General features: G+C 55.3%; 3 protein-coding genes across 3 annotated transcripts; 2 read left to right on the plus strand and 1 right to left on the minus strand.

The window, feature by feature from the left end:
• The first annotated feature begins 703 nt into the window (after positions 1 to 703).
• On the plus strand, positions 704 to 4,655 carry LOC136045625 (fibrinogen-like protein 1-like protein). The gene is made up of 4 exons (XM_065731635.1): positions 704 to 803; positions 1,677 to 1,817; positions 2,580 to 2,642; positions 3,625 to 4,655. Exons 1-4 carry the CDS (start codon positions 800 to 802, stop codon positions 4,251 to 4,253), a joined length of 837 nt encoding a protein of 278 aa, XP_065587707.1. The 5' UTR covers positions 704 to 799; the 3' UTR covers positions 4,254 to 4,655.
• A 2,235-nt stretch (positions 4,656 to 6,890) lies between these two features.
• VPS37D (VPS37D subunit of ESCRT-I) lies at positions 6,891 to 8,122 on the plus strand. Its single transcript, XM_065732166.1, has 4 exons — positions 6,891 to 7,046; positions 7,120 to 7,291; positions 7,409 to 7,491; positions 7,647 to 8,122. The coding sequence occupies exons 1-4, from the start codon at positions 6,924 to 6,926 to the stop codon at positions 8,037 to 8,039; spliced, it is 771 nt and encodes a 256-aa protein (XP_065588238.1). The 5' UTR covers positions 6,891 to 6,923; the 3' UTR covers positions 8,040 to 8,122.
• Positions 8,123 to 11,991: 3,869 nt separating this feature from the next.
• Positions 11,992 to 14,477, minus strand: DNAJC30 (DnaJ heat shock protein family (Hsp40) member C30). The gene has a single exon (XM_065731644.1). The coding sequence runs from the start codon at positions 14,384 to 14,386 to the stop codon at positions 13,769 to 13,771; it is 618 nt and encodes a 205-aa protein (XP_065587716.1). The 5' UTR covers positions 14,387 to 14,477; the 3' UTR covers positions 11,992 to 13,768.
• Positions 14,478 to 14,482: the final 5 nt, after the last annotated feature.

The raw sequence follows: 14,482 nt of genomic DNA on the forward strand, positions 1-14,482 counted from the left end.
GCTCTTCTCTCTATGGTACTGATACTGGAGGGACTGACTAGAATTTTCTTGAAGAAATCCATGTTTGTAAGCACACCTATTTGCAGAGAGAGGCTTGGAATGAGATTATTTTATGCTTGCGTTGTCCCGGTTCCCAGAACTGCAGGGGTAGTGGGCCCAGCAGAGCATACCATGCACATTGCACAAGAGCAGCGTGACTGTGCCACTGGAGAGGGACTTTTTGAAATCTGGTGCTTAGATTAAAAAAAGCACCACTTGCCCAGAACACTCCAGTGCCTCATTCCTGAATGCCAGGGTGGGCTCCTGTGGCTGCAGGGCCCAACGACTCCTCTGGAGAGGGCAATTTACACCCCAGCGTTTGATTTCCATCCAGGAGGGGAATGCCATCACGGTGTTTACTGACATGCTAAAACGCTGGGAGGTGCTCAGAGGACATGGTTCCCTGGGGAAACCCTGAAAGCAGTGGGGGTGGGGGGTGGGACGGGGCAGCCAGGCTCCCTATGTTGGAGGTGTTTCGAGGCACTGTCTCATTGGCAATTCACTATTTGCTTTGCTTCTGAAGAAAGCTCTTCATGTCTGTGAGACACAGCCTTCTTTGTCCAGGGACATGTCACTTCACAATGAAGAGCAAACAAGGCATAAAGTGCTAACGCTGTCGTTGACCAGGGGACAAGTGCTGTGGTTTGAGTCTTGTGCTCCCTCCCCTCACCCACAGAGCTCTATAACTTTCGGGCTGAACACCCCTCCCACAGGCCAAATCCTCCCGGCTTCCGCCCTGCAGAGTCCCCTCGGAGACAGCATGGGTGAGTGCGGGCTGGGTGGGGGGACAGCACTGCTGCAGTGCTGCGGGTCCCCAGGCACTGGTCTGCACAGGGCTCTCTGCACCCCAGGCTGTCCCATTCCTGCTGGAATTCCATGACCCTTTGTGGGGTGAGGGCCAGCAGCAGGAGGAGCGATGCTTCTCCAGTGGCCCTAAGGCAAGATGTCTTTAAAAATATCCCTAAACACAAATCACAAAACACTACCCAGCAGCTGAGAAATGAATCTTTTGGAGGGTGGTTAGAAGAACTCTGCTGCAGAACACAGCACAGTGGCCAGGACAGCTCTAGTGTTCCCTGGAAGGGATGCTGGCCTCCAGGATGGAGCATGTGGTTCCAGGCAGCTGTGCCTTGAACATCTTCCTTCTTACCATCTCAGGGAACTCTGCTCAATTCAGCAGCCTGAGGCAGAACAGGGGAGGTGTGGATCAGCTAAAGAAAGGGGTCATGTTTGTCACCTGCCAGGGCAATAGTAGCTGGGAGGAAAAAGGATTCCCCCTCCCTGCTCACTCTCCAGCCTCAAGACTTGGCTTCACTGGGACTTCTGATGACTTTTGAGTTTGGATGAGGTTTTCACACTTCTTCTGTTGCAAAAAGAAAATCCACTGGTACCAGCTGTCCTTGATGATCACTCCACAAGTATTTAGTGTTTGTCAATGAATACCTGATAGCTTCTCTAGATGGGCAAAACCGGACTTTCAGCTTCAAGAGGGAGCTTCACAGAGAAAGCTCCCTCTTGAGAAATAATTTTGTTTTCATATTTTACTCTGCAGGAATCAAGTAGGATTAATAGAAGAGTTATGTGCTTTTTCTTCTTTGCCCAACCCCTTCCCACCCCCCAATTTCTTCTCATTTCAGCTACCCAGTGCCTTTGTCTCCTGATTCTCACCTCCCTGCTGGCCCTGGCAGCGCCTCTTGTCTTTGACATAAAAAACTTGCATCTCTTAAATGGCACAATGGATGAGATTATGAATATTCGCCCCGAGCCCGTCCAGCCTGGTAAGTATACCTGTGTAATAGGGAGAGGCAAACAAGGTCATGTTTGGTCGGATGCTATACAGCACTGTGTTCCAACCCATAGCAACCCCAGCCCTGTGTCGGGCAGGATGGACTAAACTCTGTGTGTGGACAGTGCCAACACAATTTATGCTGCCTTGCTGGGATAAGTGTTATCCCAGAGTCCTCTGACTGCAGCCTGCCTCATCCTCCGTGTGGCATCAAGTTCTTCAGCCTCTCTGTGAGCCCACTAATCTGAACCCTGGTGCCCCTAGGTCACAGAAGGGACGGATTCACCTATGGATGTACTCAGATGTCCTTGTGAAAGAATTGCATTCATTCGCTCTAAACCATGCTTTCTTCCAGCAGTTCTTCAAATTCCCCTCTGAGCCCTTCTTCCTGTTCCAGACACCAGAGCCATTTTTCCTGCAGCCACTCCAACATTTCTTTTGCCTTTCACCCCTCTTCTACTTCCACCCCTTCCTGACTCCTATTCAGCAACTGCCTTCCTGGTATTGCTATCAATATTTTTGATTGCTATGTATCAATATTGCTATCAAATACTTCCTCATCAAGGAAGCATCTGCCTCACGGAATTCCCCCAGGCTGCTTGCTGGTGGCTGATACCTGTGGGGAACATTCCTCTGGAGTGACGAGTAGCAACAGCAACAGGAGAATGATCTGGAAAGGGTGACACTGTTCTGGCAGGCATCTGATGTCTGTGCTCTCAACACACTTCTACCTTCTCTGTTCTTGTCTATTCAGATGATGGAGACCATCATGTTCGACAGGTCAGAGATGTTGCCCCTCACTCACCAGCAGCTCATGGTAAGTCTGTGCAAGAAGTACATCTGCTCACAAGATTTCGCCTTCACTAAGAGCCCAGAGGCTCACAGAGAGCTCTTGACCTTTCATATGCACTCATTTCTCCCAGGAAAAAACACTGATTTTCTGGTAGACCACAGCTCATAATCCTGGATAGACCCCAGCACCAGCCTCATTTGGGACTTAATATGTGCTGAGAGAAATTTCTACCTGAAGATCCAAACTGGAAATCGATTATTCATTATTGGCCTTTGGGTTGTGGTGGTTGATTATTATTTGGTTTTTGCTGTGCAGTTGATGACAAAGCTGTTTAAGACAGAGAGTAACTACATAACTGAATTGTCTGAGTCAGTGACAGCCATATACCACGCAGCATGTCTTCTTTGAGTGCAAACAATTGGTAGCACAGCTCTGGGAGCAGAGCCAGTTCTCTCCCAGAAGTACATTCATTATATGAGGGTTTCCATTCTGGAGAATGGAAAGTCTGTGATCAAATGAAACAAGTCAGGAAATCTATAAAGGGCTTCTTGGGTAAGCCCAGTGGGTTTGTCCTAATGAGATCGCAAGGGTTGATTTCATTATGAGCAAAATGAATCTCTTGACCGCACTCTCTCAAGGGTTTCTAAGATGACCAAATCTCTAAACCTCCCATGCAATTGGCTTCAGAGTCCAGACTGCCATTTCCCTGTGTGGTGATACATCACCAAGACATGGGTTTCACTGCAGCAACTCCAACCTGGACAAGGTTGTGTTGCATCCTGGCTGAAGGCAGTGGGGACCTGTGCGTCCATATCAGGTAGACTCCTGTCTTGGAAACACATGATGTCCAACTCTTTTTTTGATCATCCAAGACTTTAATTTAGGCACATGACAGGAGGACATCCCAGGAATGTGTGTGCAATAGGACAGGTGTAAAAGTAATCACATGTGCTCAGTGTCTCCTTGTGTCAGGTAAAATGTAATGTCCACCTGTTTCCTGCCCCAGGTTGGCCCAAGGACTGTAGTGAGATCCCTCCTGGCAGCCACAGCGGTGTCTACATCATCCAGCCAAAGGGTCTCCACCAGCTCGTGGTGTACTGTGAGATGAATGCAACAGGTGGGGGCTGGACGGTCATCCAGAGGAACCAGAAGGACACAGCTGTCACCTGGGCTGAGTCCTGGAGCACCTACAAGTACGGCTTTGGGAATGTGCGCAGTGAATACTGGCTGGGCACCGAGTACATCCACCAGATCACCAAGCAGAAGGTCTACCAAGTCAGGTTCGTCATCTCAGACAACACAAACAATGTCAAGTTTGCAGACTACAACCTCTTCAGCATGGAGGATGAGCCCCACGGGTACCGACTGCGTTTGGGCTCCTACAGTGGGACAGCAGGGGATGCCATGACTTCAGACAATCCCAACACTATGCATGATAACATGAAATTCTCCACAAAAGATCGGGATCAGGACAACTACGGTAAGAACTGCGCCTACAGCTATGAGGGTGGGTGGTGGTTTTCATCATGTTATTCCGTGCGGCTGAATTTCAAGGGCGGCATGACATGGGGCAGCCTGTGCAAAGGGGACTGCAAATCCTCCCTCATCCTCATCAAACCAGCTCCGTACTGTTAGCACATCTTTCTCCTGTCTGCACCCAAAGCTCTGCAAAGCTGGTGCCTTCCTGGAGTAGAAAGGGAGCCTAAGGGTGTCAGGGGTTGGTGAAATGCCATCTACTCTTCCCCTCTCTTCTCTTTCTTTGCCTATTTCTCCTTGTGCTTGCCAATGATTAATTTTTGTTATGTTCATAATCAAGAAAAAAAAAAAAAGGAAAAATAAATACTTGTAAAATTTGTGGATTCCACATGTACCTTCCCTGAGGGAGGAAAATGCAGAGCTCTGGAGTGACATTTCATCAGTGATTGTTAGTTGTCTCCAGAACTCACAGAAAGCAGGAAGGCCACGTTCCACAAATGTCCTTCTATCCGCACTTCTCCATGGTGTTTTTAGAGCAGCCAAATAAACATTCTTCCTTCAGCTCATTGTACATTACTGACCATCTGTTCTGTGTGTCCCACTGCACCCAGCGAGATCCCACAGTGAGTGCTTGGACAGAGCACTGGGGCTCAGCGAAGGGCCAGAAACCCCCACATGTTTCTTGCGGGAATGGATGTGTGCTGATTAAAACCAGTTACACTGAGAGAATGGACCTGTAACTGCATTGGTCAGAAAGGATGAGGCATGTGGGAGAATGATCCAACACCATCACTGTGCACACAGTCTAGCACTCAGTGCTGCGGCAGTGTACCCAGTGCCATGGATCTGCTCCTGCCTGGGGTCTGTGCCCCCTGGTGTGTTGGCTCCAGATCTGCTGGCACGGTCCTCCTGGAATTTCACACAGACATTACTTTGAGGATGGAGTCCCTGCAGAGACTGCAATGTCACATGGCCTTCTGTGGAGATGGGATCATATTCAGCTTTGGATGCTCCCAAAGTTCAGTGAGAGAGCAGATCTGGTCAATTCTGCTACACAAAGCTTGGACTAGAAAACCCAAACATGCTTCTCCCAACACCCAGTCATCCCATAACCCAGAAGGGAACATCCGTCCCGGAGAAGGACCATGCTTGCCTTTGTGATGGGCACAGCATGGGTGGGAGCATCCAGGACAGCTCTGTGATGGACATGGCTGCAACTGGAAGAGGACACTAGACGGTGGCAGGAGCAGGAGAGGTGGCAGGAAGATACTCCCCCTGCACACACACTCTTGCTTTCCTCAGAGTGGCTTTGGCTTTCAAAGCCAGAAGGTTCCATGCCATGGAGCAGTAAGCTGTGAAATAATGGTTCTACTCCCCCTGCGCCTCTGCAGTTTCTAAGTGACAGGCAAAATGGAGCTGCAATTGCACTGCCAGACCAAGGGGTCCTTATCCCAGTGCTGATGCCTTCTGCTCAAGCTCCCCAGGGACAGAGCAGCGACACAGGCCAGGACATTCAGGAAACCGAGTAGTCTGCTGTGCAGCTCGGAGGATGGAAGGGAGGCTGGCAGGGGAAAAGTGCCTTTTTCCATCCAATTTTCTCCCCCTGTTCTTCTGCAGAGAGGAGTGGGAGAGCCACTTGGTGGAGACCGTGGTGGTAAGAGAGAGACTGGGGAAAGGAAGACATCCTCTTGGACCAGTGTTGTGCAGTGACTGGACAGGGGGCAATGGGCACAGAGCTAGACAGTCCGTACCAACATAAGGAAGAACTTCTTTGCTGTCAGGGTGCCAGAGCCCTGGAACAGCTGCTGAGAGGTGTGGAAGTCTCCTTCTCTGGAGACTTGTCAGGATGCCTTCCTGCATGACTTGCTGCAGGGAACTGCTCTGAGGGTTGGGCTCACTAATTTCTACACTAGTCCTTCTCAGCCCCTACAGTTCTGTGACTGTGCAGCTGACCATCAGGGTGAAAACAGTTGTCAGTCAGTTAAGAACTAAGCTTGTACAAGTCTCTGTAGGTGTATATTTAGAAAAAGCAAAGATGTACTTTTGTCTAGGTCGGGATGACCATAATAGAAACTGCTGGTGTGATTTATTAGAGGAACTCCTAAAATCACAGTGAAGCACTGGATGCCACAGCCCTTTGTAGGATTTTCTCCATCAGCACCAGGCAGGCAGGAGGACCTTGAGGGCGCAGCACTCGATGCCTGTTCCCTACCGAGCTGCTGTGGTGGCACTCTGGGGCGTAGGAATGCTCCCTGCAGCTCCAGCAGGGGAGCAGCAGCTCAAGCCCTGAGCATGCTGGGGACAACAGCTGGCAGCAAAGCAATCAAGAGAGGCCTCTGTTGCCAGAACGTGTGCAGAATGCACAAGTGCAATGCAGGCCAACACACTGAGAAGCAGGATGTGCACAGCACAGCGCTGTATGGGGTGCACGCAGTGTGGTGCAGGATGCTGCACCCTGCGGTGTAAGATTCACATTATCTGATGTAGTACTGCATATATATCTACGGACTTGAAGCCTGCACACAGTGGGAGCAGCGCACGATGCACACAGCAGGCGCAGTGCATGACACACACAGCAGGCAACTGTGCGCAATGTATGCAGCGGGTTTGGTGCGGGATGCATGCAGCAGGTGCAACGCAGGATGCACGCAGCGGGTGCAGCGCAGGATGAGCGCAGCAGGTGCAGAGCCGGACGCGCACAGCCGAGGACAGCCCCGCTCCTGCCGACGGCCCCTTTAAGGCTGAGGGGCGGGGCGGTGCGGGGCCAGGCGCGGCGGTGCGGCTCCCGGTGCTGGCGGCGGCGACGGGGGCTCCGGCCGTGCCCGGCCCATGGCCCGGCCCCCGGGGCCTCCCGGGGCTCCGCGCTGCTTCGGGGCGCTGAGCACGGGGCAGCTCAGGGCGCTGCTACAGGACGAGCCCCGGCTGCAGCGCGCCGTCCGCCTCAGCAGGAAGGTAGGGCCGGGCCGGGATGCGGTGCGGTGCGGTGCGACGGGCGCTCCGTGCCGCTCACCGCCCGGCGCCGCAGTTCCAGGCGCTGCAGCGGGAGCGGGAGGAGCAGCTGGCGGCCAACAGCGCGCTGGCCCGGGACAATCTGGCGCTGCGGCCGCGGCTGGAGGACGGGAAAGCGGCGCTGGCCATCAAGTACCAGGAGCTGCGAGAGGTGCGCGAGGCGTGCCGGGCCAAGCTGCGGCGCCTGGGTGAGTGTGGAGCGGTGGGAACGTGTGGGGCTGCCCGGCGGGGGGAGCGCCCTTTCGTGCCGGGAGGGGAGGGGAGGGGAGTGGCGTTCCTGGCAGCGCCGCTCTGTCCCCGCACAGAGGAGTACCTGGAGGAGTGCGGCCCGCAGCGCGCCGTGGGCCGGCTCCGAGCCGCGCTGGACGCGTCCGAGGCAGAGGCGGAGGTAGGCGGATGCGAAGCGGCGGCGGGTGAGAGCCCCGCTCCGTGCCCTGCCGTGTGCGGGGCCCTGAGAGACGGCGCGGGGCTCGGGGTTTTGGTGGGGAAAGAACGGGACTCGCCCGTGCCCCACCCGACGCTCCCGAACCGCCGGTCCCGCAGGCGCAAATGCAGCGGTTCCTGGCGCACGAGGTGCCCCTCGATGCCTTTCTGGAGTCCTTCTGCCGGAGCCGCGCGCGCTCCCACGTCTCTCGGACGCAGCTGGAGAAGCTGCAGGAGCTGCTGCAGAAAGGCCGGGACCCTGCGGAGGAGCCTCCGGGGCTCAGCCCGGCGCCGGGCCGCGGCACGGCTTCCCCAAGAGCCCTGCAGCTGCGCTGCGGCTTCGTGCCCGCCGTCCTCGCCCCCGCGGCGGCCGTGGTGCCCTTCGCCGTGCCGCCCAAGCACCGTCTCCCGGCCCTGGGACAGCTGCCGGCCGCTCCACACCTCGCCCCGCACGGGGCCCCGCTCAGCCCCCGGCCTCTCCGCCGCCGAGAGCCAGAGCCGCTGCAGCCGTAGAGGTGCGGGGCCGGGAAACGGTGGGCACGGAACTCCGAGAGCTGCTGCGTGCAGGGAAGAAGCGGCTGCATCGACTGCGGAAGGGTGGGACGGGGTGGGTCCGTGAGCCTGGGGGGGTTGGAGGTAGTGGGGAAGAAGGTCCGGGGGCACGGCCTGCAATGTGCTCCCCAAATAAAGGCTCTGTTCCGCACTGCTTGGGACTGGCTGTGAGCAGAGGGAGGGGGCAGGCAGAGTGGTTCCCCTGGCTAGGGGAACTTGGGCTGGGCTGCGCCTGGGGATGGTGAGGGCTGCTCCAGTGTGGGCATAGAGCTTGTGAGTGTGAGGACTGTGGTTCTCCCCAGGCCAGACACCAAGTGCTGCCCCCCAGCTCAACCCCATAGATGGTGAAAGTTTGGGGCTGTGAGGAGGACATCGTGCCAGCAGCACCCCTTTGCCCCCAAACCCGTGGTTGAAGTCGGAGGTGGGCATGTCCTGGGTGCACCCTGCAGTGCTCTCAGTGCCCATTGCCCTCCTGCCCCTGGTAAAGGTGGCAGAGCACTGAGCTGAGCTCTGCTGACCACACTGCCGTGTTGTTCCCGTGCTGCTCTACAGTGGTCCTCAGTATCAACCAATGGATAGGGAGATACAGTTGGAAGGCAGTGGGGCAGCTCTACGTCCTTCAGCTGCTGCCCTGTGGCACTCCTCCCCACCCCCATGCTGCTGTTCCTGCCCTTTGGTTAGTTAAAACACAGCTTTAAGAGAAGGACAAAGGGCTGGCTGCAGGGATGGATGCTGTGCAGTTCCTCTCCCTGGGGAAGGTCCGTGTGCGCCCATTTCAGGGCTCTGCTGGGTGGTGTGGTGTCCCAGAGCCCTCAGGCTCAGGCAGAGCTGTGGGAGCAGTGTGGGGACATGAGGCTGAGTGCTGTATGCTGAACCATGATGGCTCAGTGTACACACACGAGGTGCTGGGGGCAACCACAAGGCTTCCTGGGGATCTGGCTGCCAAAGTCTGGGAGAGAAAGTCCAACACAGCACATGGTTCAGGAGGAGCACTTGCACAGGCTGAATGCTGGCAGTGGTGTGGAGCTGTGCCAGTTCTCTGCAAGACGAGACCTGGAGCAGCACTGGCAGTGGCACACGTGTGGCTGTCTCAGAGGAGCTGCACCATCCCCCAGAACACAGCACAGCTACAGCCATGCCCAGTGCCCCTCACCTGGCTGCCAGGGCTGGGTACTTCCAGACAGTATTGCGTGGGCTCAGCAGCACTGAGTCCTGAAGGACCCTCTGACCCCAGGAGCACAAGTTCCTCTGGGCAAGCAAGTCTCTCCCAGGCCCACAAAGGCAGCTCACAGCACTAATGCCAGCAGCGCAAACCCACAGCAAGGCAGAATCCTTCACCACACTGCAACAATGCTGGCTGATTTCTGTCTGCAGGGTCCTGCAGCTCTCCCCCAGGTCTCTGCCTGGCTCATGAGTGGTAGGACTGCACAACTACACTGGGCAGAGCTGCTGCCCCAGCCCAGTGTGCTTAGGCCTGGAGAGCAGGCGGAGGAGTGCCCTAGTGCTGGCAGGTGCCAGACACCCTGCATGCCACAAGGTTGCTCTGCAGGGGATAAAACCCCTGGGGTGGAACTGCCAGCAGCAGCAGTGACATGGTGTCTTCCTGGGTCTCCCTGCATGGCAGTGCTGAGCTGGCAGCAAGGCTGTTAATGGAAAACTCTATTAACAGAGGTATGCTGCGGGGCATGCTGTGAATGGGAGGGGAGTAGGCCCACAGGTGCTGCCAACTGTGCGGGTTTGTCTTGGGACCTTGCACCAGGACCCACTGCAGCAGAGCTGGGAGCAGTGCTCTGCCCAGGGACCCCAGGGCAAGGCAGGGCTGCAGCTGTCCCAGGGTCCAGCAGTGCCCTTGCTGCTGCTCAGGACTCTGCTTGCCCAGCCTTCAGCTCCCTCTGGCTCTGCCTACCAGTTCCTTCCCAAGGTGCAACTTGGCTCCTCCAGATGGTGGAAGAGGCCCTGAAGAGGCCCAGAGCTCCTGTGCCCATACATCACTCCACCCACAGCCAGGGAGAGTGGCCCAGGCTGGGGGAGGGCAGTTAGCACAGCACCAGGCATGAGGCCTTTGCAGGCAGTGCATGAGCTCCTGAGTGGCCGTGGGAAGGCAGTGATCACAGCATTGCTACTGCAGCACTAGCCCGTGGGCTGCACCTGACTTCCACAAGGCTGGCAGGCTTCATGCAGTCCCATCCCAGTTTGCAGGGAGCTTTCATTTGATTTAGCACTGCAACACCTAAGCTTTGTTTTTGTTCTCTTTCATCTTTTCCACCATGAGATGCTGATCCTGACGGGCTTTTACAACTCACACAGTCTCTGCTGTGACACTGCTGCTCTATCACAACCTGATCCTGCTGGATGTCCTCTGGTACTCATAGCACAGGTAGCCCATATGGAATGAGCTCACCTGGCTAAAGGAAAGCTTTAGGGTTAGGGTTAGGGTTAGGGTTAGGGTTAGGGTTAGGGTTAGGGTTAGGGTTAGGGTTAAGGGTTAAGGGTTAAGATGCAGCTCTCCATCAGGGAAACAACTGGGAAAGAGATGAAATACGGAACATGATGACAGCATGCATGCAAGGTGATGAGAGGCTAGAAACCCTGTGTGCTGTAAGGAGGCAGTTGGTCTGTGAATCCAGATGACCCCCAACCCCTAGGCACCTGATTTCCTGACATCTGTCCTGCAGCAGATGGCCACTCTGCCCAAGCAGTGAGGAGGTGACACTTTCGGCTGGAATAGAGTTAATTTTCTTCCTATTAGTTGGTATAGTGCTGGTAACATCCCAGACACAGGGATGTTACTTTTGGGGAGTTACAGTGTCCCCTAATGGGAGTGCGTACTGCATACAAAGTAGCAAAACCAGCACCATACCAGCTAATGGAAGAAAATCCCCCCATGGCACGCCAAGCTTCCCCTTCTCCAACCAAGAGCAATGAGCCCAGCAGGGTATGTCACAGCACACCCCATGTACATCAGAGGCAGCACTAAGTGCGTTTGTAGCAGCAGGAGTGAAGTCTGCCTATAGAAGCCAACCCACCCACTCCCAATGACTGCAAGCTGCACATCCAGCCTCTCCAATAGGTCTCAAGGTAAATAAGGCACATAGTGTGAATACCCTGAATAGTGCCTACATAATATAATGAAGATGGACAATATATTTTTTGATGGATTATTCAGATGGTATAAAGACACACAGTAAACTAGTAAGGGCTCAACTGTCACTGAAGATCAAGGCTTGCCTGGAACTCCACACAGAAGGGATCTCCAACAGGAGATCCTTCCCCAGTGGTGGTCAGCCCTTAAATGGGGTCTGGGAGAGGTGGATCCGGACTCCACCCATTCCAGTCACACAGGTGCACTGCCTTCACCTGTGCTGGCTGACTCAGTGCTCGCCTCAGGTATCAATCAGTGGTTCAGGCCGTGATTCAACAGTTCCCGTACAGCACCCTCCCACAAACATCTTCTTCAGGCTGCTGTGGTCACTGAGTGAACACCAGCCCATCTCCCACCTTCCATTTTCCAGCAAGTACAAAGAATATTTACCATTCAAGCCCATCAAAAGAAAGACATGTCATTTCATCACTAGTTTATGGATGGATAATTTTAATGCTCAAGACGTGTCACAGAGACCTGAGGAGCAACAGGAAGAACCAGCAATATGAACTGCCCTCGCCACCATGGTAAGGCACATCGATGAGCCCAACTTTCACAGAATCGCAGAACTGTATGGGTTAGAAGGGACCTCTAAAGATCACTGAGTCCAACCCCCCTGCCAAAGCAGCTCCACAGCCCAGGTTGCACAAGTAGGCGTCCAGGCAGGTATTGAATGTCTCCAGAGAAGGAGACTCCACCACTTCTGTGTGCAGCTCCAGTGCTCCATCACTGCACTGCGAAGAAGCTCCCATGTACATCTGTGGAACTTCCTATCCATGAATTTTTTGGTGCCTTGATTTCAGACACAAGCACTCAATACAGGTCAGGAGAGCCAAGCATCTCACAGGAGCGCTTCCCTGTCCCAGTGCCAGGGACCAAAGCAGCGCCAGAAGCACAGCACTCAGCTCCTCCTGCTCTGTGCTGTACTACACCTGAAAGCCTGAGCCATGGGCCTCAGCACCACAACAGAGTTATCAACCCAGAATACAACCTATGGTTGTCCAGACAGCCTTAAAAACCAGCAAATCACAATACCAGGAACTTAAAGAGGTGCTCCCATACAGTACCTCCTGCTTTCCACGGCTGTGCAGAGCACTTCCAGCCTGCAAGAGAATGCTGCTGGCCAAACCTTCCTTCTTCCTGGGAAGCTGCCGCTGGGGGCAGTAAGGGACATAGCTTACAGCACAAAAGTCCATTGGTGTACTGGGACAGAGCCACAGCTCTATATGCTTTCACTCTCTAACCAGTGCCCTTCAATGCCAAGCTCCCCCTGCTCTTCATAAGCCCAAATTTCAGAACTATAATTCCAACAACAATAGAGGATCATGGAAAGCTCTCTCTCTGCTCCTGCGCTGAATTTTCTCAAACACACAGCAGCCTCCACAGTCCGCAGTTAAAAGTGGTACAGTTCTTTCCAGAAGAGATAGGAGACTCTTCTGTAGCAGCATGTACCACCTACCAGTACACACTGCACTCTGCCCTGCTTCTGTCTCAGGATCAGCTCAGTATCAGAACTCCATCACTGAAAAACACAAGGCATTTGCTTTTGTTTGTATTGAGAGAAAACATAACCCTGCATCACTGTGGTGAGGGAGGGCATGGCTTCGGCACAGTCCATCCCTGCAAACACAGCGCAAAGTACTGCACATTGTCCTTGGCAGTCCAGGTGTTGCAACATGGTGTTCCAGCAAGCTTCACTCTCTCACAGCAGTACCATGTAGCACAAGTGACATCTTCACTCCAAGGAGAGACAGAAGCTTTTAGAGACAGTCTTCAGTTCCTGAGTCACTTCAGTATTTAATTAGGCAAATACTCCTATGTGCAAAAGGTGCTTAGAGATATGTCAAGCAGAAATAATGCAACTGACAAAAGTGTACTGTTCCCAGCCACAACAGCTGTTTGAGACAATCTCATGCAAAGCTCCCAGTAAGCCCTTGCCAAGGCAAGCTGCTCTGCACAGCAAGGTGCTTGGAGAAGCTCCTCCAGGTGACAACACATGCTCACGAGGACATGGGCTGCCACAGGCCCACATTCCATTCTTTCAGGCTGCTGAACCAAGTCTGTGCTCAGCACAGTGTGAGGCAGGCCCCAGGCAGGGACACACAGAGGCACGGTACAGGATGGAGACCAATGCTCCAATACTGTACTAAGTGTGACAGCATAAAGGGGGCAAGCTTGGGATGAATGGAACCCACAGAGAGATGTTGCTTAACATCACTGAGAGTGTCTCCAGGAAGACATGCAGCACACAGACACTACTGACAACTATTTAATCTTTACCATGGCTCAGCAGAGCAGAAATGTGGCTCCCACCAGGGTCACAGTGCAGTGCCAGCAGAGGATATGTCAGAGGCCATAAAGCAGAGTCCATGTCCTTGTCAGGCGCCTTGCATGGGGTCCACTGGCAAATGGGGCACGTGGCAGCCGTGGAGCAGGGCCGTGCAGTAGCACGATGACACTGCTGGCACACACTGTCTCAGAAACGACGCTGAGCTCCCTCATGGGTCCCGCACCGTCCAAAAGGCGCCAGCACAATGTCGGCCCACTGCTACTTGAGGCCGCAGAGCATCGCGAAGCCCAGCACGAAGACCAGCCCAACCGTGAGGTCCGCTAGGAACCGGAGACGACCCTGTGCCGCGGCCTCCTCCCGGAAGAGGCGCAGCCGCTCCCGGCGCTCCCGCAGCACCCGCTCCCGCTGCAGCTGCTCGCCGTAGTGCGCGCGGTAGAAGGCATCGAAGTCGAAGGGCGGCGTCGCGGGGCCGCCGCGGGCGGCGGCGGCGGTGCGGACGGGGGGCGGCGCGGGGGGAGCGCGGCCCGAGGGCCTGGGGGCGGCGCGCACGTCGTCGCGGCCGAGGACGCTGCGATCGTACCTCCGGCGCAGCGCCGCGCTGCCTAGCACGCGGTAGGCCTCGCTGACGGCTGCGAAGCGCTCGGCGGCGGCCGCGTTGCCCGCGTTGCGGTCGGGGTGGAAGCGGAACGACTGCTGGTAGTAGGCCGCCTTGATCTGCGCCGGCGTGGCGGTAGCCGAGACGCCCAGCACCTCGTACAGCGTGCGGCGCGGTGCCTCTCCGCCGCCCGAGCTCCCGCCGCAGCGCGGGGCCGTGCCCAGCCCCAGCCCGGGCCCAGGGAGCAGCAGGCGCCGCAGGCACAGCGCCGACGGGGCCATCGCTCAGCGACCGCGAGCCGCCATCTTGTGCGAGGCGCGCCTGCGCGTGACGTCACTCGGACGCGCCGCGGAGTCATTGAGCGGTCGTTCGGCGCC

Source organism: Cyrtonyx montezumae, unplaced genomic scaffold (genome assembly GCF_038088225.1).
Source record: "Cyrtonyx montezumae isolate F1298 unplaced genomic scaffold, pur_monq_1.0 scaffold_15, whole genome shotgun sequence".
Taxonomy (NCBI): domain Eukaryota; kingdom Metazoa; phylum Chordata; class Aves; order Galliformes; family Odontophoridae; genus Cyrtonyx; species Cyrtonyx montezumae.

Bases quoted from the DNA above. Each gene is read 5' to 3' on its own strand.
- VPS37D (XM_065732166.1), top strand. From the start codon at position 6,924: ATGGCCCGGCCCCCGGGGCCTCCCGGGGCTCCGCGCTGCTTCGGGGCG. The intron at 7,292-7,408 runs GTGAGTGTGGAG...GTCCCCGCACAG, and splicing joins GGCCAAGCTGCGGCGCCTGG to AGGAGTACCTGGAGGAGTGC. The intron at 7,492-7,646 runs GTAGGCGGATGC...CCGGTCCCGCAG, and splicing joins CGTCCGAGGCAGAGGCGGAG to GCGCAAATGCAGCGGTTCCT.
- LOC136045625 (XM_065731635.1), top strand. The intron at 1,818-2,579 runs GTAAGTATACCT...TTGTCTATTCAG, and splicing joins CCCCGAGCCCGTCCAGCCTG to ATGATGGAGACCATCATGTT. The intron at 2,643-3,624 runs GTAAGTCTGTGC...TTCCTGCCCCAG, and splicing joins TCACTCACCAGCAGCTCATG to GTTGGCCCAAGGACTGTAGT.
- DNAJC30 (XM_065731644.1), bottom strand. From the start codon at position 14,386: ATGGCCCCGTCGGCGCTGTGCCTGCGGCGCCTGCTGCTCCCTGGGCCC.